Source organism: Pristiophorus japonicus, chromosome 5 (assembly GCF_044704955.1).
Source record: "Pristiophorus japonicus isolate sPriJap1 chromosome 5, sPriJap1.hap1, whole genome shotgun sequence".
Lineage (NCBI taxonomy): Eukaryota > Metazoa > Chordata > Chondrichthyes > Pristiophoridae > Pristiophorus > Pristiophorus japonicus.
In genome coordinates this window covers 169,626,192-169,653,764 of record NC_091981.1, presented here as the reverse complement: position 1 = coordinate 169,653,764, position 27,573 = coordinate 169,626,192, and the positions used below count along the sequence as shown (strand labels likewise).

Genomic DNA, 27,573 nt, shown 5'->3' with positions numbered 1-27,573 from the left:
GCCCTCTGCGGTTAGAGAATGCCAAAGATTCACCACCCTCTGAGTGAAGAAGTTTTTCTTCATCTCAGTCCTAAATGGCCGACCCCTTATTCTGAGACTGTGATCCCTGGTCTGGACTCCCCAGCCAGAGGAAACATCCTCCCTGCATCTACCCTGTCAAGCCCTGTAAGAATTTTGTTTGTTTCAATGAGATCACCTCTCATTCTTCTAAACGCTAGAGAACATAGACCTAGTCTACTCAATCTCTCCTCATAGGACAATCCCCCATCATCAGTCTGGTGAACCTGCGTTGCACTCCCTCTATGGCAAGTATATCCTTCCTTAGGTAAGGAGACCAAAACTGTACACAATACTCCAGGTGTCGTCTCACCTTCATAATTGCAATAAGTCGTCTTGGGCCGAAATTACCCCGCTAAAAATGCGGCGCACTTACCCTGTTTGAACTGTTTTTTCCGCCGCGGTAGATGTGGTGGCCTTTTGCAGGAAATTCCGCTCTTTGACTTTTTTTTCCCCAAGTGGCCTGGAAGTCAGTCGTAATAGAGGCGGACATGCAGCGGTGAGCCGAAGTTCAGTAAGTAGAGGGACGGAAGTGGGAGGCGGGTGGAGTGTCCACCACTGTCACTCATCAGCCTAGCATTAATGATGTCATCACGCTGGCATATCACCATGTCTCTCCCTTCACTTAGAGGGGAGAGCCTCTGCGATTCTTTAAGTTAGGTCCACTGGGTCACCAAGGAGGGTTTTGGCCAGGCCAGCAGCCAAGAGGGGGTGCCAGGCTGCCTGTTGGCAGCCCGGTCAAAACCGGGGGCATAATTGTCGGCCTGACATGGCAGTCGGCCGACAAAAAAAATAAGATGGCGTCCGGGACAGTAGGTCCTCCCCTTTAATGACAGCCGCACCACTATTTTAGAAGCACTCCAAACACAGTGCACTGACAGAAAAAGCTGTCGGTGGCACCGAGCCAGGAGCAAGACTTTCTGCGCGGAATTTTGCATGCGGGGGGGGGGGGGGGGGCACATTGGCAGTGCGCGCTCTGATGACGCACTTAGGACGGATCAGCATCAGCGGAGCAGTAGTGGGGGGAGTGGGTCATCGCCGGGATACTGCAGGAGCGGATTTTCAAAATGGCAGCCATTTGACAAAAAAATCAATGGTCAATTCACTCCGCAGCGTGGCCACTGATTTCCGGCGGTAACAGGCCTTAAGGGAAGGGGCAATTTCGGCCATGTTTGGACCAAGGCTGTTAAGATGTCTGGATCCGAGTGGTCTTGGCTGAACCCAAGCTGAGCATTGCCGAGCAAGTGGTTGGTGAGTAATTGCTGCTTGATAATGACTCCTTCCATCACTTTGCCGATGATTGAGACTACCCTGATGGGACGGTAAGTAGCTGGGTTGGATTTGCCCTGCATTTTGTGCTCAGGCCATACCTGAGCAATTTTCCATATCGTTGGGTAGATGCCAGTGTTGCACCTGTGCTAGGCTTGGCTAGAGGCGTGGCTAGTTCTGATGCACATGTCTTCAGCTGGGATGTTGTCAATACCTGTAGCATTTGCTATGGCCAGTGTATTCAATCATTTCTTGATATAATGTGGAGTAAATCAAATTGGCTGAAGACTTGACATCTGAGATAGTGGGGACCTCACGAGGAGACTGGGAAGGATCATCCACTTGTCACTTCTCAAGATTGCAAACACTTCAGACTTGTCATTTGCACTTGCGTGTTGGACTCCTCCATAATTGAGGATGGGAATGCTCATGGAGTCTCCGCTCTAGTTAGTTGTTCAGTTGTCCACCACCATTCGTGACGGGATGTGGCAGGACTATGGAACTTCGACCTGATCCGTTGGTTGTGGGATTGTTTAGCTCTGTCTAGAGCATGCTGATTCTTCTGTTTAGCATGCATGCAGTCATATGTTGTAGCTTCACCAGGTTGGCACTTCATTTTCAGGTATGCCTGGTGCTGCTCCTGGCATGCTTTTCTAAATACCTCATTGAACCAAGGTTGATCATCTGGCTTGATGGTGATGGAGGAGTGTGGGATATGCCGGACCATGAGTTCACAGATTACGGTGAAATGCAATTCTGCTGCTGCTGATGATCCACAGCGCCTCAGATATCCAGTTTTGAGCTAATAGATCTATTCTTAATCCATCCCTTTCATGACCTCACCACATCTCAAGATGTACAGCCAAATTAAGTACTTTGCAAGTGTAGTCACTGTTCTAATGTGGCAGCCAATTTGCACACCGCCAAGTCCCAGAAATAGCAACAAGATAAGTAACCAGATAATTATTTTTTAATGATGTTGGTTGAGGGATAAAAGTTGGCAACAACACTGGGAGAACTCCCTTGCTGTTCTTCCAATAGTGTTGTGGGATCTTTTACGTCCACCTGAGAGGGAAGACAGTGCCATGGTTTAATGTCTCATCCGAAAGATGGCATAACAGTGCAGCAAACAGTCCCTGAGTACTGCACTGAAGTGTCAGCCTAGATTATGTGCTCAAATCTTTGGAGTGGGACTTGAACCCATAACCTTCTAAGTCAGAGGCGCGAGTGTTGCCACTGAGCCAAGACTGACACATCGCACAGTGATCTGAATTTCTCAAGAATGAAGAAAAAAATGTGTCTTTTTTAAAAAAAAAACATGCTCCCATAATCTTTTGGGGGGGCTGTGTGGCTTTTTTAACAGGCTGCACGACCCATTCAAAATACTTCGCATGCACAGTTTTTCTATTTAAAAACCGGCAAGCCAGTTACCCGGGACCTTCAGAGTGCAACTTAAAGGGGACATTGGCGGAGTTTAGAATTTCTTTTGATCTACTACTGGTCTAAGGGTTAGTAGAATGAAACATTCAGGAGCTAAAGTTATCCCCACATTATCGAAACCAAATCTGTTACATTTTTTTAAAAACTATTTTTTCATTTTAAAATCATTCTTACTTGTGAAAGATACACCCAAAAAAAACACAATGCCAAGATGGAACTGTGCATTTTGTATGAGGATATTGATGGATGTAAACCTATTCACTGATGCCCTCTCTATCTTCTTCAAAATTAGCACACGTGACACAAACAAAATGGAAGTCTTGGACTGTCTAAACTTTGTCCATATCATCTTATTTCAAAACAAAGAGAATTGTCATTTTTTGCTGAGTCAACTGTGGTGGCAGGGGATGCACAACATCCACTGCCAAATAGGAAGACAAATAGCGAATTCAGCAGAAACCTCTTTACCCAGACTGGTGAGAATGTGGAACTTGCTACCACAGGGAGTAGTTGAGGCAAATAGTATAAATGCATTTAAGAGGAGGCTAGATAAGCATGTGAGGGAAAAGGGAAAGTTAGATGAGGAAAGTTGGAAGGAGGCTTGAATGGAGCATAAACGCCGACATGACCTGGCTGGGCTGAATGGCCTGTTTCTGTGCCGTATATCTTATGGAAAAACAACTGCCCTCGGTATCCCTGTTTTGTAGTAAGAATTGAGGGAAAAGAAGAGGATTCTCACTCATCATTATCCTGAGATCCTGTAAGAACACATGCATGCACGGACTTTAAGTGAGGACAGATCAAACTTGGTTGTAATGATCCTACCCAAAGTCGAACAACCTGCTGATATTCATCGTCTGGACTCATACATTAAGAATGTCCACTTAGGTGAGGTACAGATTTAATATTCTAAATGAATAAGAGACCAGTAATGCACTATCCTTAAGTAAATGTTTTTTGGCCAAGATCTCTCAATAAACAAAGCATATACAAATTTTTATGATTTGTATTGCATGATATAGGGAACTGTTGTATGTTACCATGTTAAGCCATACACATTCCGTGAATAACGTTGCGGAGAAACATTTCAAAATGAGATGTGATTGGCGTAAAAACAATCAAGATACAATCCTTTCGAAGAACTTGATGGAATAGCCCTTAAGCTCTTTTTAAACAAAAAAACACATCTACAAAGTCAGAACTCCATATTAATACTTATAAATATTTATACAAATTATGTACGCAAAATGCAACAAAAACTAAAAGAAGCTGGTTTCTAGCTGACATGTTCTTCAGAATGTCCACTTAATTGAGAGGCCCAAGTTAACTTTCCTACATTATAACAGTGACTACACTTCAAAATCAACTAGGTCCCTTGCTTTTTGTGGTATATATCAATGATTTAGATTTAAGGTAGGGGGTATGATTAAAAAGTTTGCAGATGATACAAAAATTGGCTGCGTGGTTGATAATAAAGAAGAAAGCAGTAAACTGCAGGAAGTTATCAATGAACTGGTCAGAGAAACAGAACAGTGGCAAATGGAATTCAATCCAGAGAAATGAGAGGTAATGCATTTGGGGAGGGTTAACAAGGCAAGGGAATACGCAATAAATGGTAGGTCACTGAGAAGTGTACAGGAACAGAGGGACCATGGAGTGCATGTCCACAGACCCTTGAAGGTAGGAGGCCATGTGGATAAGGTGGTTAAGAAAGCATACAGAATATTTGCCTTTATCAGCCGAGGCATAGAATACAAGAGCATGGAGGTTATGCTTGAACTGTATAAAACACTAGTTAGGCCACAGCTAAAGTACTGCGTGCAGTTCTGGTCACCATATTACAGGAAAGAGGTGATTTATACTAGAGAGGGTACAGAGAAGATTTACGAGGATGTTGCCTGCACTGGAGAATTTTAGCTATGAGGAAAGATTGGATAGGCTGGGGTTGTTTTCTTTGGAACAGAGGTGACAATGGGGAGACTTTATTGAAGTATATAAAATTATGAGGGGTCCAGATAGAGTGGATAGGAAGGACCTATTTCCCTTAGCAGAGGGATCAACAAACAGTGAGCACAGATTCAAAGTAATTGGTAGGAGGTTTAAAGGGGATTTGAGGGGAAATGGTGGAGTCTGGAACTCACTGCCTAAAAGGGTGGTAGAGGCAGAAACCCTCACCGCATTTAAAAAATACTTGGATGTGCACTTGAAGTGCCGTAACCTACAATGCTACGGACGAAGAGCTGGTAAGTGGGATTAGGCTGGATATCTCTGTTGGCTGGCACGAACACGGTGGGCTGAAGAGGCCTCCTTCCGTGCTGTAAATTTCTATGATCCTATGAAAAATACTTCATTGGCTGCAAAGAGCTTTGCGAAGTCCTGAGGTCGGTCTTTTTTCTTGTGGCAATAAAGAAATATGTTTAGCTACAAGACTTATGCCTTTTTAAATAAAAAAATGAGAACATATCTGGTATGTAACCACCATGGAAGAAAACAAATTCCATGTTTATACATGGTCTCTATAGCTGAGAACATGGAAAACTTGTAACTTTAGCCTTTATCCAATTAAAGAAACACATTCCACTGAATATTATCATCAGTGTTATAAATGGATAGCTTTGTAACCTTTTTATTTGTACCGCTCAGTCATATTGTTACTTTATCATGCAGAGTACCAAGACAAACAGCTTGATTTTTCTGGGATACTGATGCCCACGAGATTTAATTTGTGGCTCCTGCTGCGTATAATCCCATCAGTGGCATTATAGAGCAATCTAACAGAGAGGAGGATGTGACTCTGTGTGCCTCGCAGCAAGCAAGAAAATTGACTTTTGTATTTTAAAAAAATCTATATTTCTGCAAGACAATTTCAAAAGTGTTGACGATGAGGCTGGAATTAACAAATATATGACAGGTTACGTAAAAAAATCAAGATATGCTCCGACACAGGATGTGGGAATTCAGCAAAGAGAAATCCTGGGAGATAAAAGTACACAAGTTTCTAATGTCCACCATATATTTTAACAGAATTATTAACAATGTGATAAAAAGAGTACAAATCCAATCAACCTCATCAGCAAAGAAAACCACTTTTTAAACCTTTGAGCAAAGCCAACCGATCTGGATAGTGAACATGTTACTCAATTTAGAGACGCTGCCTTGGCTTCGCCCCTCCCTATCTCTGTAATCTGCTCTAGCCCGACAATCCCCCGAGATGTCTGCGCTCCTCTAATTCTGTCCTGTTGAGCATCCCTGTTTATAATCGCTAAACCATTAGTGGCCATGCCTTCTGTTGCCTATGCCCAGGCTCTGGAATTCCCTGCCTAAACCTCTCCGCCTCTCTACCTCTTTCCTCCTCCAAGACACTCCTTAAAACCTACCTCTTTGAACAAGCTTTTGGTCACCTGCGCTAATTTCTACTTATGCGGCTCAGTGTCAAATTGTTTATCTCATAATACTCTTGTGAAGCGCCTTGGGACGTTTCACTATGTTAAGGACACTATATAAATGTAAGTTGTTATTGTAAATAAAAAGGTGTTGTTATAGAATACAAGATGTTTTTGTTGGGAGGCCGGGGAGTGGAGAGGGGGGGGGGGGGGGGTGTTCTTGAGGGGGAGGGACAAAGAAGTAAGATTTTGAAATCACCATGGAGGACAACTAAGTTAGGAAATGTTATACACTCTTATCTCAATGTCAACATCATTAACTTAGTTAGATTATAGCATGGGATAAATACCAACGTCTAATTCCCATTGGCTATGTCGGTCGAGTTTTTTTAAATCAGCTTCTAAGTTTTAAGTCATTTACCTGATGGTTTACATATGGACCTGACCAAACTCAAAATGACGCTGTAACCAACCAACATACTTCAAGCACAACTAACCGGTGGAATCACTTGGGATAACTGTGACAATTACAAATCAAGAACACATGAATGGGTGTAATCCAAGTGTAATTGCAGAAAGTTAGTTATGCTTCAGTTATGGTTTTGACATCTGATGTGTAGAAACAAATATACAACAAGAAATTAGTTTCTATTCAAATGTATTTTATAAATCTCCAATCGCACTGCTCACAAGAAGTTGGAGTATATGTTTGATAAATATGTGTAATGTTAGAGTCCATCAAAAATAATAAATCAAATGAATATAAGCAATTGAAAGTTAGGATATTATATAGCAGAAGGTTTTTTATATAATTGTAGAGGTTTGGGGAAAAAGAAATGGCAGTCAAAATGAACGTGTGAAATATAGAAAGTAGGGTTAAAAATTTATATTTTATATTGGGCTGGATTTTGCAGTCAGCGGTGAACAAACAGTGCCAAGCATTTATTACACTTACCTACAGACTTTCTATGGGGTTTTGCACTGGAACTTGCTGTGATTAGGTAGCCATTTCGGCACAGTGCCCTCTACAGGGGATCTAAAACCTGTATTAACAGGTCAAGCAACAGTGTATCTCCTTAACCAATCAGATTGAACAGGTGCGCAGAGCAAAGCCAGGAAGTGTCAGTTAGAAAAGTTAATTCAATGCCAAATCTCCAACAATAATTAAAATCTGAAGGAATGCAACTGCACATTTGTAAAAGTAAATTTTCAGTGCCAGAGAGGTTGCTTGGCAGTAATTAAGACTTATCAAGCTGTTAAAAATGTACGTACACTGGAGTGGACAAGCGGCAACCTTTTATGGCGAAGTTAGTGTGCATCTATCACCCAAGTACAGCAACTTCACATGTTCCATGTGTTCCAATTAAGGCCTCTTGAGCATCCCCGATTTTAATCGCTTCACCACTGGCAGCCTTGCCTTTAGCTGCCACGTCCCAAGCTCTGGAATTCCCTCCCTAAACCTCTCCGCCTCTCTACCACTTTTTCCTCCATTAAGACGCTCCTTAAAAACTACCTCCTTGCCTTACAATCTCCTTATATTGCTCAATGTCAAATTTTGTGAACTGCCTTGGGATGTTTTATTGTGTTAAAGGCGCTATATAAATACAAGTTGTTGTTGCTTCAATGCCGAGTCTCTCAGTGAGTTGTTATTCTTGTGCAGCTTCTGGAGGAGCAGGGCATCTCGGACAGCAACTTCCTGATTTCCATGTTTATCTGTGCAGGTGCAGTCGCCAGAGGTTGGTGTTCGATTTACAGTGCTGATAGCCTCACCGTTATTTTTAACTGCAAAATCTGGGCCAGTATATTTATAAATATATATATATATAGATATATGTGTATGTAAAAGTTTTTTTGTTTAATGTGAATAAAGTATTAAGCAAAACTGGAACATAGTATCTTGTACATAAACTGTACCATAAAAGTATTATTAATTTTATAATTGTCAGTTTCTTCAATGATTGAAATAAAAGTGTTAAATTGGAGAAGTGACAGTCAGAGGGAGTAATTTGTTGGGAGACATGAAACATTAGGGAAAGAAAAGAGGAAGAAGTAGTCAGATTGTGTGGAGGTGATGTAGTGAGTACAGAACTGATGAACAGCAAGTGTTGAAAAGTGTGAGAAGGAAAGTTAGAGGTTTGTGACAAATTATTGGTGAGCAGAAGAGTTACTGGCATGAGCAAGAGAAGTTACAATTAAGAGAATTTTTAGGGAAAAATAGTGAGGAAAACATTTATAAACAATGGGCACGGGTGTCAAGAGAGATTTCATGATACATAGATTTTTTAAAAAGCAGAAAACCTGGAGCATGACTAAAAAGAGCAGTAATTTAAAAAAGAAATGTCGTCAATACTTGTTGACACTAGACAAACTTCCGTATTTAAGGAAGGATATACTTGCATCAGAGGCTGGTCAGAGAAAGTTCACAAGATTGATTCTGGAGATGAGGGGGTTGACTTATGAAGATATGTTGAGTAGGTTGGGCCTATAAACATTGGCGTTGAGAAGAATGAGGTGTGATCTTATCGAAACATATAAGACAATGAGGGGGCTCGACAAGGTGGATGCAGAGAGGATATTTCCACTCATAGGGGAAACTAAAACTAGGGGACACAGTCTTAGAATAAGGGGCCGCCCATTTAAAACTGAGATGAGGAGGAATTTCTTCTCTGAGGGTTGTAAATCTATGGAATTCTCTGCCCCAGAGAGCTGAGGAGGCTGGGTCATTGAATATATTTAAGGCAGAGATAGATTTTTGAGCGAAAAGGGAATAAAGCGTTATGGGGAGCGGGCAGGGAAGTGGAGCTGAGTCCATGATCAGATCAGCCATGATCTTATTAAATGGCGGAACAGGCTCAAGGGGCCAAATGGCCTACTCCCCCTCCTATTTCTTATGTTCTTATACACCTATGCCCCATTCTCTCTGTGGTTACCTCCATCCCTTCTGTGGCAGTCCATTATCCTCCATACCTACCTTTGTAACAGCTACCCGCAGCCCCCTCGACCTGTCTTTGAAATCCCTCTGTGGCAGCCACCCCATTTCCCTTGGTTTTTGCTCCCTGCCCCTCCTATATAATGGGAGAAAATGTATTGGGATTGATTTAAATGATCACCTTGAGGCCTGAAACTTTTTGGAAATCAATGCCACCCCCTCAATTATAGTTAGCAACAGCATTATAAACAACAGGCCAATTGAGCAGGGACATGGCCAAAGGGTCTGAGGGGGAACGTGGATCCAAAGGGAAGCAAGAGTTGCAGTAAAGTAATTAAAACCAGCCCCTGGTGGAGCACGCTAAGTGGCAAGTTCGCAAAGAAACCAAATGAACACAGAAGCAGTGGGGCAAGTGAGGGCCTGCTACTCTGAAAATGGCATGTCACAGGAGTGGCTACCTGGTACCATGAGCCCCGCTCCTGCAAACTACCCTGGGAACCTTCCTGTGAATAAACACTAACAGAAAGCCTCGTGTCCAGAAGAGTGTGTCATTCAAAATTCAGACAGTCAATGGAATTTTACAGCTGCAGTGTTTGGGTAAGCAAACTGCAATTAATTTGATTATGAAAAGATATTGTGCCAGATTTTGCTGTTAAAATAATGGTGAGGCTAATGGTGCTTGTCATTATTTATGCACAAATAATACAGCATCTTCAAGTGAGGAGCGGTTAAATGCCAATATCCAAAGGTTGCTGTCCGAGTTGCGGTACTCCGCCGTTACCTTTGCGTAAAAGGCATTTTGCTCACTGTCTCATCATTGAAATGCATTGAATGCCATGAAGTTGCTGAATTTACAAGGTAGATACAAACTAAACTCGCCACAGAAAGTTAAATTTTGTCATTTCAAGCGCAAGTAACCTTTAGACAGTGCAGGAGTCCAATGTGGTCTCTTCTACATTGGGGAAGCCAAGCGCTGGTTGAATGACCACTTTGCGGATCACCTCCATTCAGTCCGTAAGTGTGACCCTGAGCTTCCGGTCGCCTGTCACTTTAATTCTCCACTCCACTCCCACTCCGGTATCTCCGTCCTCGGACTCCTGCACTGTTCCAATGAAGCGCAACGTAAGCTTGAGGAACAACACCTCATCTTTCATTTAGGCACTTCACAGTTTTTTGAATTCAACATCGAGTTCAACAATTTCAGAGCATAACCTCTGCCCATCTTTGGCTCCCTTTCCCCCACTCCCTCTTATGTTTTTTTTCCTCTTTGTCTCCAATGGCAGCTGATCATTATTCCGCCATTCGCACCCAATCTGGATGAACCTTTTTCTAACTTCTGTCATCACCATTTCAATTCGGCCCATCATCCCTTTTGTCTCTCTAATCTCTCTTGCCTTCCACCCCATCACGGACCTTCCCTTTTAGAAAACATAGACATAGAAAAATAGGTGCAGGAGCAGGCCATTCGGCCCTTCGAGCCTGCACCGCCATTCAATAAGATCATGGCTGATCATTCCCTCAGTACCCCTTTCCTGCTTTCTCTCCATACTCCTTGATCCCCTTAGCCGTAAGGGCCATATCTAACTCCCTCTTGAATATATCCAATGAACTGGCATCAACAACTCTCTGCGGCAGGGAATTCCATAGGTTAACAACTCTGAGTGAAGAAGTTTCTCCTCATCTCAGTCCTAAATGGCTTACCCCTTATAATAAGACTATGTCCCCTGGTTCTGGACTTCCCCAACATCGGGAACATTCTTCCCGCATCTAACCTGTCCAGTCCCGTCAGAATCTTATATGTTTCTATGAGATCCCCTCTCATCCTTCTAAACTCCTGTGAATAAAGGCCCAGTTGATCCAGTCTCTCCTCATGTGACAGCCCAGCCATCCCTGGAATCAGTCTGGTGAACCTTCGCTGCACTCCCTCAATAGAAAGAATATCCTTCCTCAGATTAGGAGACCAACACTGAACACAATATTCCAGGTGAGGCCTCACTAAGGCCCTGTACAATTGCAGTAAGATCTCCCTGCTCCTATACTCAAATCCCCTAGCTATGAAGGCCAACATACCATTTGCCTTCTTCACCACCTGCTATATCTGCATGCCCACTTTCAGTGACTGATGAACCATGACACCCTGGTCTCGTTGCACCTCCCCTTTTTCTAATCTGCCGCCATCCAGATAATATTCTGCCTTCGTGTTTTTGCCCCCAAAATGGATAATCTCACATTTATCCACATTATACTTCATCTGCCATGTATTTGCCCACTCACCTAACCTGTCCAAGTCACCCTGCAGCCTCTTAGCGTTCTCCTCACACCGCCACCCAGTTTAGTATCATCCACAAACTTGGAGATATTACACTCAATTCCTTCATCTAAATCGTTAATGTATATTGTAAAGAGCTGAGGTCCCAGCACTGAGCCCTGCAGCATTCCACTAGTCAGTGCCTGCCATTCTGAAAAAGATCCGTTTATCTCGACTCCCTGCTTCCTGTCTGCCAATCAGTGCTCTATCCACGTCAGTACAGTACCCCCAATACCATGCGCTTTGATTTTGCACACCAATCTCTTGTGTGGGACCTTGTCAAAAGCCTTTTGAAAGTCCAAATACACCACATCCACTGGTTCTCCCTTGTCCACTCTGCTAGTTACATCCTCAAAAAATTCCAGAAGATTCGTCAAGCATGATTTCCCTTTCATAAATTCATGCTGACTTTGTTCTATCTTTCCCTCCCCCTTTCAGTGCTTAAAAATGTGCTCTTTTCGAACATTCGCCAGCTCTGACGAAGGGTCGTCGACCCGAAACGTTAACTCTGTTTTTCTCTCCACAGATGCTGCCTGACCCGCTGAGATTTCCAAGTATTAATGGTTCTAATAGATTATTAAAATATTTTTTTAAAGTTACTTTTCCTTCTGTCTCTATTTTTGCTCTCTCCTAATCTGATCACTCTTTCCTCTCTTTATTTCTCTTTCTGTACCTGATTTAACATTGAATTCACCCACTCTGATTTACACTTCCTTCTCATTCCTTGCACTGTTAATTTCACAATTCTCCAATCTGATTAGTTAAGGAGACACACAGTTGCTTGCCTTGTCCATTCAGGTCCCAGATGCCATTTCCCTTGCTATACCGGCTCGCACTTTCTGCAACTTGCCACACAAAAGACTAAAAAACTTTAACACACAAGGGCATGGCTAACTAATGGTTAGATGCCCAGCTAAAGCAAACTCTGGCTATTGGAAATCACAAAACAATAATTCAGGGTCACGCTCATACATTTCAATTGGAGGAAACCTATTGCTGTAGTGCCATACAGTGATCAGGATCTGTAAAGGCATGCAAAGATAATTCCCCAATTTACATAATGAACTGATATTTTTGAACCCAATGGCAGGTGACAACTGTAAAAGCCTTTCAAAGTGTCACAGGTACTGCAGGTAAATGTGGACAGTTTTATAATAGAAAGCCCATGAGGAGGCTGACATAGGGTTTTCCAATTATTCTAAGATTGAATGATGCTATCCATTCAGCCATTTTAATATGTAATAGATTGTGTTAGGAACAATTCTCAATACTAATTGCTAATTACTGATGAAGCCAGAGGAACAGTTCGAGACACAGTAAAATATATTACAGAACAAAATCAACTGGAGTATTAAAAGTAGACTGTTCACACAATAATGTGAGATTTGTAATTACAATATGTATTTATTATCTTCACAATATTATCACACAATACCTTACATGCTGAAGCCACCACAGTCGATGAGGTATTACAGGCAACACAGAATACTTCATAACCATGCCCATATCTATTGGAAAGAAAAAATACATTTGAGGCACTTTTAAAAAGAAGGAAAAGATATACGATAAAACCACAACTCATCTGTAGTTAAATACTCAAAAAGAGGCAGTGGTGTAGGCATTTCTCTCTATCTTTGTTGGCAAAGAAACATAAAATTATGTAAAAAGTAGAACACGAGTACCACTGAACAGTTACACAATAAAAGACATGCATTGCACCCTCATTTTTTTACCTGGAGTCCATTCCATTGTGCTAATGTACAAATGTAAACAGATTAGCCAGACAATTAAATGACAACACAATAGCTTTGGGCTTCACTTCGCTGCAGAATAGGTTCTGCAGGTGGCATCAGCTCCCCTCGCCCTCCCTCCCCCCGCCCCAACATCGGGAACATTCTTCCTGTACAATTCCGTCAGAATTTTATGTTTCTATGAGATCCCCTCTCATTCTTCTAAATTCCAGTGAATATAAGCCTAGTCGATCCAGTCTTTCTTCATATGTCAGTCCTGCCATCCCGGGAATCAGTCTGGTGAACCTTTACTGCACTCCCTCAATAACAAGAATGTCCTTCCTCAGATGAGGAGACCAAAACTGTACACAATATTCAAGGTGAGGCCTCACCAAGGCCCTGTACAACTGCAGTAGTTAGAGTGGAAGCAAGTCTTCCTCGATTTTGAGAGACTGCCTGTGATGAAGATGATAAGACAGCACTACCAATCTAAAATATCTTCATTATGAAATATCTGAAAATATTCAGTTATAACAATATAGTTTGTTAACTTAGGAAATCTATTTCTTCTATTTAAATTGTATGTAATACTGTGTGCAAGTTTCATTATGCTGCAAGAAAATGGTCTAACTACCATGTTTCCTGCACTCACTGCACTACTGTACATCCACCTGCAGTGTCCGTAACATGGGGCTTTGCTGTATCAGTAATAGAAGGCACTGGTAAAGGATTAAACAATTCCACGACATTCTAGAAAGCTCGTCCTTAAATCATCAATTTATAAGCTAACTAAGCATATATAATTATACTATTTTGTTCTCCTTTAAAGCTCAACAACAATTAGCAGAGCCCATGAAAAACAGTATGGACCAGATAGATATTTATTCCATCGAATGCTGGTGAATTCATTTGTTTTCAGTGGTGTTCAGCTCCCTGCAGCACTCAGCTATTTTATCAGGTGTTCAGGCAGATTGAGGCCCTTATGTCACGTATTTTGACGTGACCAGGCCAAATTACAACTTTCAGGCTGGTATCTAGCTAAAAAAAAAATATTTTTTTTTGTTAACCAATCAGTGACTGATTTTGTGTTATATATAAAAAGGGAGTACTCAAGTAATAGTGCACAATTAACAATTAATAGAAAATACAGTAAGGAATAGAGGATGGTGTAAAAGGAGACACTTTTTACAATCTTTCAAATAAAATAGTATATTTTTATTTGTATATTATTCGAGCAACAAAGATATTCCTGACACATGACTGGCATTATTACTGTAAATGCTCCATTCAGCGTAAGAACATAAGAAATAGGAACAGGAATAGGCCATACGGCCCCTCGAGCCTGCTCTGCCATTCAATAAGATCATGGCTGATCTGATCATGGACTCAGCTCCATTTCCCCACCTGCTTCCCATAACCCCTTATTCCCTTATCAGTTCAGAAACTGTCTATTTCTGTCTTAAATTTATTCAATGTCCCAGCTTCCATAGCTCTCTGAGGCAGTGAATTTCACAGATTTACAACCCTCTGGGAGAAGAAATTTCTCCTCATCTCTGTTTTAAATGGACAGCCCCTTATTCTAAGATTGTGCCCTCTAGTTCTAGTCTCCCCCATCAGTGAAAACATCTTCTCTGCATCCACCTTGTCAAGCCCGCTCATAATCTGAGACGTTTCGCTAAGATCACCTCTCATTCTTCTGAATTTCAATGAATAGAGGCTCAATCTACTCAAGCTTTCCTCATGTCAACCCCCTCATCCCCGGAATCAACCTAATGAACCTTCTCTGAACTGCCTCCAAAGCAAGTATATTCTTTCGTAAATATGGAAACCAAAACTGCACGCAGTACTCCAGGTGTGGCCTCACCAAGACCTTATATAGCTTTAGCAAGACTTCCCTGCTTTTAGACTCCATCCCCTTTGCAATAAAGGCCAATCCTGATCACTTGCTGTACCTGCATACTATCCTTTTGTGTTTTATGCACAAGTACACCCAGATCCCGCTGTACTGCGGCACTTTGCAATCTTTCTCCATTTAAATAATAACTTGCTCTTTGATTTTTCTGCCAAAGGGCATGACCTCACACTTTCCGACATTATACTCCATCTGCCAAATTTTTGTCCACTCACTTGGCCTATCTATGTCCTTTTGCAGATTTTTTGGGTCCTCCTCACACATTGCTTTCCCTCCCATCTTTGTATCGTCAGCAAACTTGTCTACGTTATGCTCAATCCCTTCTTCCAAGTTTTTAATATAGATTGTAAATAGTTCGGGTCCCAGCACTGATCCCTGTGACACCCCACTAGTTACTGATTGCCAACCAGAGAATGAACCATTTATCCTGACTATCTGTTCTCTGTTAGTTAGCCAATCCTCTATCCATGCTAATATATTACCCTCAACCCCATGAACTTTTATCTTGTGCAGTAACCTTTTATGTGGCACCTTGTCAAATGCCTTCTGGAAGTCCAAATTCACCACATCCATTGGTTCCCCTTTATCCACCCTGTTCGGTACATCCTCAAAGAATTCCAGCAAATTTGTCAAAACATGACTGCCCCTTCATAAATTCATGCTGACTCTGTCTGACCGAATTTTGCTTTTCCAAATGTCCTGCTACTGCTTCTTTAATAATAGACTCCAACATTTTCCCAACCAGAGATGTTAGACTAACTGGTTTATAACTTGTTGCTTTTTGTCTGTCTCTTTTTTTTTAAATAGGGGTGTTATATCTGCAGTTTTCCAATCTGCTGGGACCTCCCCAGAATCTAGGGAATTTTGGTAAATTACAACCAATGCATCCACAATCCCTGCCACTACTTCTCTTAAAACCCAGGGGATTTATCTACCTTTAGTCCCATTATCTTACTGAGTACCACCTCCTTAGTGATTGTGATTGTGTTAAGTTCCTCCCCCGCTATAGCCCTTAGACTATTCAGCATCACAACACAAGCTCGAAAATATTTTAATAAAGTAGCCAACCAGGGTTCAGAGAACTCCTGAAACTTAAGTTAGGTCCCCACCTTATGACCAATCAGACATGAAGAAGATGGTATCAGAATGTGGAAATAGAATATTGCAATTTTGTTTTGTTTCCAGCACTATGGCAAAGCCGAGAAAATACACCAATTTTGGAATACCATAAACTGCAGCACATATTTGTTGTTTCACTGGAAAGCATGGCCTGCACATGCCTAAATCCAATTTAAATCACTTTGCCAGCATTTGCCAACAAAAGCCCCATAGGAAATGTACCGTCCTTTTTGTGCGCTGCTTTTTCACCCATACAATAATGTAGCATAATGATAGTAAAATGTTCAGTAATTGTCAGCTTTTTGATTTACGTGAAAAACACAGATGCAAATCTTCACATTCTCTCTGAGATACTTCTGCTTAATTAGCAGCAATTTTATATTTTAGGGGAATAAACCTACAGCATTATTGTACCCAACATATATTTTGATCAGTACTGCTGAAGGAAAGAGTAGAAAAAACTCATGTCCTGCCTCAACTCCAGTCACTTGACCCAGTTCTGTCAATATAGCAGGCTAATAATCTTGGCAGAAAAGACAACACTATTGCAAGATAAGTAATCTACCAGGCTTCACTCATTTTCTATAACCATTCTAACAGTTTCCTTCTTTAAATAGGCGCCCATGCATATATTCCAATAGTCCTATATAACATCTTGATTTATAAAAATGGGGTTTGCGCTTATACAACCATATTCAAATTTCTGCATTCAGTCAGCAGGGAAGCAGAAAATGCAAATTGGAAATTCAGACACACAGTGCCCATAACTGTCCAAACATTAATTAGCCTTTAGATTCTAATTTCAAAAATTCAGAGTGCATAGAGAACACAGGGAAAAATTACCAGATAGGTTTCCTCTCCATCCTCCCAGAGTTGCACATGACAAGGCAAAGCAAAGCAAAATGATTTCTATACAGTTTCTAATGCCTTACCACTTACTACAAACAGAGCTAATCTTGGAAACTCTGTCTCTATTCGTTGTTTTTAGTTTGCTCAGTTTTAAACTCTAACTTCACTTTTATTTTATAATATATAATTTTGTTCGGTTATACCAACACTAAACTCCCAAATCTCATCTTGCACAGTCTGACTCACCCATAATCTTGTCCTCCCCAATTGCAACTGGCTCACCAACCCTCAGCACATAAACTTTAAATCTTTGCCTTCATCTACAAATCCCGCTATAGTCTCACTCCACTCTACCTCGAGAACCCCTTCCAGCCCTGCATCCCTGCTTGCACCTCCACTGTTAAGACTCTGGTCTATTTACTGTCTATCATCAATATCAGAACCTTCAGCTACCTTGCCCCCATACTCTAGAATTCCACCACCTATCTTAACTCATTCCTTACTTCTGCTCAGGTCCAATCCCCACCAGTGAAATTCTTTGGGAAAAGGCACTATATAAATGCAAATTGCTTTATTTCTCCCGAAATTTATTGGAATTTAAAAAAGATTCAATAAATTGAGCATCCACCCCATAACCAATCAATCATAATTAATTCCAGTACTTCCATTCAACAAGATTGTGTGATTTAGGCAATCTATTGAACCATATCATGCTAACTTATCAATTCCGACTTACTTCATGTTACTTTATAATGGCAGGCACTTGTACAGCAGTTATAACTGTACAACAGGTGCAGTTTATGTAAGCTAAGTGGTTCACGCCTCCGCTAAATCCCACGCAATTTCACGGGAGCTGGTAGCGCCCCCGCTTGGGCGAAATCACTTTTGCACCTCATTAGCACCCCCAGAGGCACTAACGGGAGGTGCCCAGCAGGGGAATTTCGCCCCCCACAGACTGTAAATCAGGAAGTTAAAAACTGGAAATATAAATTACATTCAAATCATTGTACAGGATGCGAAATAAAGATCGAGACATACACATGGGATTAAGGGAGCGACATAAAAAAGAAAAAGGAAAACTAAAAATTTAATTTTTCTTTTAGACTGCAACATTAATTTTCTTCTGAGGGAATAAGACTTCACACTTGTACAATTGATTTTTCAGGACCAGAGAGGTTGTTCAGCAGTAATTATCATTTATTACACTCCTGACTGCACAACCCCTAACTTTTTCATCTGTCTTTAGTGTGAGACTAGTGGATAATTACCCTAAGTTCATTAGTGATCTTTTTGCAGATTCCAAAAACAAAGTCTTCAACAGCGTAGCTTGTGGAGGAGCAGGGTATCACTGACAGCAACTTCTGGATTTCTGCATTTAACTGCGCATGTGAGGATGGCAGAAGTTGCTGTCAGTTTTACCCTGTAATAAATGCGAGTGCCGACAGCCTCGCTGTTATTACTACTGCAAAGTCTGGACCAATGAAACAGGAACAAAAAGGGGAAAATACTGAGAGAATAGTAATTACAGCCACTTACAATGATACAACAGACAAAAATTAAATCTTAAAAAAAATACATTACAAACCAAGTTTTGAAATGAGTAACTTAAATGTAGAATCAGGTACAGATCAACCTGGACACAATTCCTGCATTTAATGTATTTCAAATCAGTTAGCAGACTACAAATATGCCTGTTAAATAAAGAAACCTTGTCCCACAAATGCAAATGCATTTAGTTGTCTAAGTTAACTCTCCTTGGGACACTCAAGGATAATTCTTCGGCAGAGCTCCTTTCTGATTTGATTCATAAAATATAGAGATTGGTGTGTCATTCATGATATCTTTGCTATTACAAAGACTAAAAAGTCTTTGAAGCTAAATCTTAGCCAAATTGTAATTTTCATTTTTAATAAAGTTGCACCCATCTCCGAAATGGACACAGGAGCAGGAAGTTAGAAGAAACAAGTTAATTAAATGTTTTAAACTTAGAATAGGCTACAAATATTGCATTGTAGTGAAACCTTGATTACCTATCACAATCGAGGAGATCACCGAGGGCAGGGATGTTCAACTTTTTAATTGGACAGAAAATCAGGGACTAATTTCACGTAATTTCCTGATAGGCACTCACGGCAGGCAGGACTCTTAGAGCCAGTATGTGCAATTAAAAAAATTACTGCTACATTTTAAATTTCCCAGCTGACTCACAAGCAATTAATAAAAGCACTTCCAAAAATCACAGTACTTGAGTGTTGGCAGCATTGCTTGAGCTGTTCTTTTTGGCATAATAGTTTAAAAATCCTGTGGTCAAACGTGTAATAAAAATATGAAACATCCTTATATTAATATATTAAAAGTCTTGCATCTAGTGCACATTTCCAGTTTGTCACACTTACTTCCTGAGTCATGATTTTGACATGCCTGGGTGTAATGTCTGGGTAGTACCTTTAACCACACGATGCACACTTATTATTTGGGGGTAATGTATTGACGTGGATAGAGAACTGGTTGGCAGACAAAAGCAAAGAGTAGGAATAAATGGGTCCTTTTCGGAATGGCAGGCAGTGACTAGTGGGGCACCGCAAGGTACAGTGCTGGGACCCCAGCTATTTACAATATACATTAATGATTTAGACGAAGGAATTGAATGTAATATCTCCAAGTTTGCAGATGACACTAAGCTGGGTGGCAATGTGAGCTGCGAGGAAGATACTAGGAGGCTGCAGGGTGACTTGGACACGTTAGGTGAGTGGGCAAATGCATGGCAGATGCAGTATAATGTAGATAAATGTGAGGTTATGCACTTTGGTGGCAAAAACAGGAAGGCAGAATATTATATGAATGGTGACAGATTAGAAAAAGGGGAGGTGCAATGAGACCTGGGTGTCATGGTACATCAGTCATTGAAAGTTGGCATGCAGGTACAGCAGGCGGTGAAGAAGGCAAATAGCATTTTGGCCTTCATAGCGAGAGGATTTGAGTATAGGAGTAGGGAGGTCTTATTGCAGATGTACAGGGCCTTGGTGAGGCCACAACTTGAATATTGTGTACAGTTTTGGTCTCCTAATCTGAGGAAGGACATTCTTGCTATTGCGGGAGTGCAGCGAAGGTTCACCAGACTGATTCCCAGGATGGCAGGACTGACATATGAAGAAAGACTGGATCAACCAGGCTTATATTCACTGGAATTTAGAAGAATGAGAGGGGATCTCATAGAAACATATAAAATTCTGACGGGATTGGACAGGTTAGATGCAGGAAGAATGTTTCCGATGTTGGGGAGGTCCAGATCCAAGGGTCACAGTCTAAGGATAAGGGGTAAGCCATTTAGGACCGAGATGAAGGGCAACTTCTTCACTCAGAGAGTTATTAACCTGTGGAATTCTCTACCACAGAAAGTTGTTGAGGCCAGTTCGTTAGATATATTCAAAAGGGAGTTAGTTGTCACCCTTACGTCTAAAGGGATCAAGGGGTATGGAGAGAAAGCAGGAATGGGGTACTGAAGTTGAATGATCAGCCATGATCATATTGAATGGTGGTGCAGGCTCGAAGGGCCAAATGGCTTACTCCTGCACCTATTTTCTATGTTTCTATGTTTACTTTTCAGTCCTCCCAGCACTTGGTAGTGCCTCTGCTTCACCAAGCTCCAGCACTCAGATCTGTTCCTTAAAGTTGCACTGCCTGTGCTTTTTAATTTATTCCCAGTTTGCTGCTGAAAACCAGCTTTGCACTCAAGCTCGTATGGGAATGTGGCAGTAAGAGGGTAGGAAAGGGCAATGGGAGAAGGGTAATCAAGGTTGGGGGGGTATGTGTGTGCTGAAAACTAACATAAAACTGGCCTGCTCAGGAACAGTCAGTTACTGGGACTTTCTAGCAGTCAGAAGGCTAATAAATTATGAAATATTTAATCCATGATAAGTGACAAGAGACAGTTTGACAAGTTAGGTTAAATATAAATCATAGAAACATAGAAAATAGGGGCAGTAGTAGGCCATTCGGCACTTCGAGTCTGCACCGCCATTCAATATGATCATGGCTGATCCTCTATCTCAACACCATATTCCCGCTTTTCCCCCATGCCCCTTGATGCCTTTTGTTTCTAGAAATCTATCTATCTCCCTCTTAAATATATTCAGTGACTTGGCCTCCACAGCCTTCTGTGGTAGAGAATTTCACAGGTTCACCACCATCTGAGTAAAAACATTTCTTCTCATCTCGGTCCTAAATTCCCTAACTGTATCCTGAGACTGTGACACCTTGTTCTAGACTTCCCAACCAGGGGAAATATCCTCCCCGAATCCAATCTATCCAACCCAGTCAGAATTTTATATGTTTCAATGAGATCCCTCTCTCATTCTTCTATCTCTAGTGAATACAGGCCTAGTCAACCCAATCTCTCCTCGTACGACAGTCCTGCCATCCCAGGAATCAGTCTGGCGAATCTTCACTGCACTCCCTCTATGGCAAATATATCCTTTCTTAGGTAAGGAGACCAAAACTGCGCACCCTACCCCAGGTGCGGTCTCACCAAAGCCCTGTATAGCTGTAGTAAGACATCCTTGCTGCTGTACTCAAATCCTCTTGCAATGAAGGCCAACATACCATTTGCCTTCCTAACTGCTTGCTGCACCGCAAGGACACCCAGGTCCCTCTGTACATCGATACTTTCCAAGCCATCACCATTTAAACAATACTTTGTCCTTATGTTTTTCCTACAAAAGTGGATAACTTCACATTTATCCACGTTATATTGCATCTGCCATGTGTTTGCCCACTCACTCAACCTATCTAAATCACCTTGCAGCGACTTTGCATTCTCCTCACAACTCACAATCCCACCTAGTTTTGTGTTTGATATTTGAAATTACAATTTTTTTAAAGTTGACATTAAAAATTGCTGTTAGGCTGCAATGAAAGTTGATTATTTGATTATTACAAATGTCATTGATGGTAGACAAGTTATATCTTCATAATGACAATGAACATAAACATTATCATATCTAACATACTGATCTCCATTTTAAAAGAATAAAAACAAAGTGAAGCACTAAATTTTGACAAATTTGAAATGTAAAATAGGATAGATCGCTATAATCGCAAGACAGACAATGCTCGTAAAACAGGATCACATTAAGCAAATAATATGCCTCTGTTCTGGATCCTACAATTTATAAGCAGTGCTTTCACTAGATGTATTCAGAATATTGGTTTTAATATATTATAGGAAGGATGGTGCTTAAGCCAATTCAGTTTAATGTTGTACCAATATTCTTCTTGTGCAATACTCTTAGAAGTAATTTGAGATGATGAGCTAACACCATTACCACCACTAGGGCTTCACACGGTGTTATATGGCTCAAATACTCTCTTTTGGGACAAACTGCTTTTTTTACACATACAACAACTTGTATTTATATAGGACCTTTAACGTGAAACATCCCAAGGCGCTTCACAGGAGTATTATGCAATAAAAATTTGACACGGAGGCACAAAAGTAGAAATTAGAGCAGGTGACCAAAAGCTTCATCAAAGAGTTATGTTTTAAGGAGCATCTTGAAGGAGGAGAGGTAGAGAGGTGGAGAGGTTTAGGCAGGGAGTTGCAGAGCTTGGGGCCTAGGCAACAGAAGGCACGGCCACCAATGGTTGAGCGATTAAAATCAGAGATGCTCAGGAAGGCAGAATTAGAGAAGCGCAGACATCTCAGGGGTTGTGGAACTGGAGGAGATTACAGAGATAGGTAGGAGCGAGGCCATGGAGGGATTTGAAAATAAGGAAGGGAATTTTGAAATCGAGGCGTTGCTTAACCGGAAGCCAATGTATTACTACAGCCCTGTAGACCATGAGCTTGGTGGCAGATTTGAGGGCCTGGTCTTCAAACATTCTTTTCCTCAGGCGGCCAAAAGCTGCACTGGCGCACTGGAGGCAGTGTTGAATCTTGTCGTCAATGTCTGCTCTTGTTGATAAGAGGCTCCCAAGGTATGGGAAATGGTCCACGTTGTCCAGGGTGGATTTTGATGACTGGGGGGGCAGTGCTGAGCGGCGAGGATAGGCTGGTGGAGGACCTTTGTCTTACGGATGTTTAGTGTAAGGCCCATGCTTTTGTATGCCTCAGTAAATACGCTGACTACGACTTGGAGTTCAGCCTCTGTATGTGCGCAGCCGCAAGCGTACTGTAGCTCGACGATAGAGGTTGGTGTGGTCTTGGACCTGGCCTGGAGACGACGAAGGTTGAACAGGTTCCCACTGGTTCTGTAGATTAGTTCTTGTTGACTGTGAGGCACCGAGGAAGATTAAGAGGGTAGGGGCGATGAAGCAGCCACGTTTGACCCCGGTCCGGATGTGGATTGGGTCTGTGATGGATCCGTTGGTAAGGATCATGGCCTGCATGTCGTCGTGAAGCAGGTGGAGGATGGTGACAAACTTTTGGCGGCATCCGAAACGGAGGAGGACGTTCCATAGACCTTCGCAGTTGACAATGTCAAAGGCCTTTGTAAGGTTGAAGAAGGCCATGTACAAGGGCTGGTGCTGTTCCCTGCATTTTCCTGCAGCTGTCGTGCTGTAAAAATCATGTCCGTTGTGCCTCATAGGGGACGAAATCCGCACTGTGACTCCAGGAGGAGCTCCTCAGCTACAGGGAGAAGACTGTTGAGGAGGACTCTAGCGACGACTTTCCCAGTGGCTGATAACAGGGAGATTCCTCTGCAGTTGTCACAGTCAGATGTCCCTTTTTTAAAGATGGTCACGATCACTGCATCTCTGAGATCTCCCGGCATGCTCTCCTCCCTCTAGATGAGAGAGATGAGGTCATGTATTCACGCCAATAATGCCTCTCCGCCATACTTCAGTGCTTCAGCGGGGATTCCATCCGCTCCTGTAGCCTTGCTGTTCTTAAGCTGTCTTATGGCTTTTTCTACCTCGTGCAGTGCTGGGGTTTTACTGAGGTGGTGGCAGGTAGCATGCTACGTGATGGAGTGGAGAACATTTGAGTCAAAGGCAGAGTCTCGATTGAGGAGATCTCGAAGTGCTCCTTCTAGCAGGCCCTGACTGCCTCGGTGTCCTTGATGAGTGTTTCCCCGTTCTTGACCAGCAGTGGGATGGGGTCTTGGGTGTGCTTTAGGACCCGGATTTTTTGTTGGACCTCAGCCTTAAGCCGTCTGTAACGCTGCCTTGCTGCTCCCAAGTTGGGTTGTTTAAGGCTCAGAAATGCCCTGCACTTGTGATCTATTAGCTCTTGGATCTCCTGGTCATTCTCATCAAACCAATCCTGGTGTTTCCTGGTCGAGTGACCGAGCGTCTCTTCACAAGCACTGGTTATGGAGGCCTGCAGGGCAGACCAAGAGCTGTGAGCATGCTGTGTCTCGGGGTCATCAAGGTACGCCAGGTTAGCTGTGAGGCGCTAACTGCATAGGGCTCTCTTAGCTGGTTCTTTAAGTGCCCCGGCATTGACTTTTTTGCGGCGCTGCTTCTGCTGCCCCCTCTGCTTTGGGGCTGTGTTGATGTCAATGATGGATCGGATTAGGTGGTGGTCCGTCCAGTAGTCGTCAGCTCCTGTCATGGCGCAGGTGATGCGCACATCCTTGCGATCCCTGGCTCGGACGATGACATAGTCAAGCAGGTGCCAGTGTTTGGAGCGAGGGTGTTGCCACAATGCCTTGTATTTGTCCCTCTGGCGGAACAAGGTGTCGGTGATGAAAATTTAATGTTCTAGACATTTTATCAGGAGTAGGATACCGCTGGAATTGGCTTTTCCTATCCCCTCTCACAGTCCCACGCAGCTGGATGGCAGTGGAGAGGATTTGGAGAAGGATCGAGTGGTCAACCATGTCAAAGCCTGCAGACAAGTTAAGAAGAGCAAAGAAGGATAGTTTGCCTTTGTCACAGTCACAAAAGATGTCATTTGTGACTTTGATGAGAGCCATTTCGGTACTGTGGAAGGCGTGGAAACCGGATTGGAGGGATTCAAACATGGAATTGCAGGAAAGATGGGCACGGATTTGGGAGGTGACAACACGTTCAAGGGCTTTGGAGAGGAAAGGGAGGTTGGAGATGTGTGGAAATGTATTTTTATCTAAGCTGTATCACACTGTATTTTTGTGCCCTTTTGATATAAAACAAAATGGAGTCCTGGTCCTTCCAGAAATTTCTGCAACAGTCGGTTTGCATAAACAGCAAAACCTGGCTTGAAACAGCTGATAATTAATCAATGGCCACCAGACAGCTAGGAGACAAGTCCTGCTAAGACAAGTATCACCCATGGTGCTCTCCTATTGTCCATACAACACCAGTTCCACTCCGCCCCACCCTTTTCGAGATACTCAAACCACCAGCCATTATCTCTTATACAGACCTCATCCATTTCATGCAAAAAGATAACTGGACAATTCTGACACAATGCAATGCCGGTAATAGCTCATTACCACAGTCTCATCGAGTAATGGCTGACTCGCCAACTAATAACCCTGACAAAAGGAAAAAAAGGAAACCATGTCAGGACAAGGATGTAGTAATTAACTCTTTATCTGTATTCACTGACTGCAAGACAGAGCCAATACACAGGAAGAGGCCATAATTTGGGTTTTTACTGTATAAATATCTCGTGAAATTGTACCATTTCAAAGGTGTTCACTTAGCCGTTGACTGAGTGAGACTTTTCCGTTGCTAGCAAGTAAAATTAAGGGAACATCTGCCGGGCTGAAGGTGTCTGAGTCGTATATTGTGAGTCGAGATTTCGACAGATGGGGCGGTAGTTTATAATAACAGAGGGATCGAGGGTTGGTTTTATGATGAGAGGGATGATGACGGCAGATTTGAGAAAAGGGGAGACGGTACCTGAGGAGAGCGAACTGTTAACAATGTCGGCTAACATGGGAGCCAGAAAAGGAAGTTGAGTGGTCAGCAGTTTGGTGGGAATAGAATCAAGGGAGCAGGAAGTGGGTCTCGTGGACAGGATGAGCTCAGAAAGGTCATGAGGAGAGATCGGAAAATGGAGAAAGATGTGAGGTCAGGGCTAAGGCAGGGGGCTTTCTTGGAGGAAGTTTAGCCCAGTGAGCTAGGGGAAGGAAGGGGAGAGGCAGAGGCAGCCGAACGGATGGTCTCAATCTTAGAGACAAAGAAGTCCTGAGCTCCTCACACTTACTTATTGTCGGAGGTGAGGGTGGAGACTAGGGAGAGAGGTTTAAAAAGACAGTTAGTAGTGGAGAATAGAAGCCGGGGTTTATCTTTACATTCCAGAATGATTCTGGAATAGTGAGCGATTCAAGTGAATATGGCACATACCAAGTGAAGATACAGTTCAAGTGAATATAGCACACAAGTTTCCTGCACTCCCCATTACACGTCACTGAAATTTTAGTGAACAGCATGCCTATTGTGCAATTATGTGAGTATTTCAGATGCTCTCCACTAACACCACTAACATGACATCAGAGCAATCATGCCTTTTGAATAATGATGGATATCAGCTTTGGATGAATGTTTGCTACAAGAAATGTAAAATTCAAGATCTTTGCAAAACTAAATTCAAAACAGGATAAAGCTAGAGTTAAATAATTTTGTTTCTTATTGTATAAAGCAGCAAGTGCATTGTATCTGTGAATATTCCTCACCTCAAGCTTGCAAGATTGTAAAAGAACCTGTATTAAGATATGACTTATGCACTGGATTTTGCAGAGGGTTTTTTTGTTTAATTCCAGTAAATTATTAGCTACCAACTTTAAAGTAGATGTACTGAAGTCAATAAAAACAGAACCGAAAACAATATTTTAATCTGTCACTGAAACCTTATACTGTAAATCTTGCATTTCATTTACATTGCCATTTGATGGTGAAAGTTACATCAGTCTTTACAAGCTTTTTGAAAGGAATGGAGAACATGATTAACTTGTTACATTCTGTGTTACATAATGTGCGATCACAAGTTCTGGGTTTAGGCATGTGTTGAGTGTGCGCTAAAACCCGGAACTTGTGATCTGTCAAGAATTCTTGACAGATCTACCGCATCTCCAGGCAAAGGGCCTCCGCGGGTGAAGAGTTCTGCCCAGCGAATGCCCGTGAAATTCTTACGCCTAGTAAAAGCAGGCGTAAGAGTTTTAAAAAATAGAAAAATAAAATTTTAGCAATAATTTATACATTTAAAAAACCTGTGCAATAAGGTAAATTTATTTTTAGCCCCTTTAAAACATGTATATTTTTCCAAAAATTTTTGGTTTTAAATATTTAATTAAACATTTTAATTAATTTTAAATACGGATGTTTTTAAAAAAAAAATGTATTTGATGCCTAGATGTATTTTTTGGGTATTCCCATTCATGAATGAGGATCCCCTTCTTTCATTCGTTGGGCTGGCCCACTCGAACCACGTGTGCCCTTGAGATGCGTGGGCCTCTTCCCGCGTGTATACAGAGAGGCCCAGGACCACAAATCTCCATTGCTCCTGGAGTACGCGAGCATTTTATTTGCGGATTTTATTTCCCTTCGACCGCAAATTCAGGACCAATGTGTTTTTACATATTTCATTTTTGTTTAAAACAAGAAAAAAAAAAGAATCATTGGGCCCAAGTTTGCCCCCTCTGCTCGTA

At 42.0% G+C, this 27,573-nt stretch overlaps 1 protein-coding gene across 3 annotated transcripts in view; it reads right to left on the bottom strand.

Annotated features, from left to right (window-relative positions):
- Positions 1 to 27,573, bottom strand: part of elp2 (elongator acetyltransferase complex subunit 2) — a 197,779-nt gene that overhangs the window by 42,222 nt on the left and 127,984 nt on the right. For all 3 annotated transcript variants that reach the window (XM_070881084.1, XM_070881085.1, XM_070881086.1), the window contains one exon: positions 12,822 to 12,894. In XM_070881084.1, coding sequence (XP_070737185.1) covers positions 12,822 to 12,894 — 73 coding nt within the window. The remainder of the gene's footprint in view (positions 1 to 12,821; positions 12,895 to 27,573) is intronic.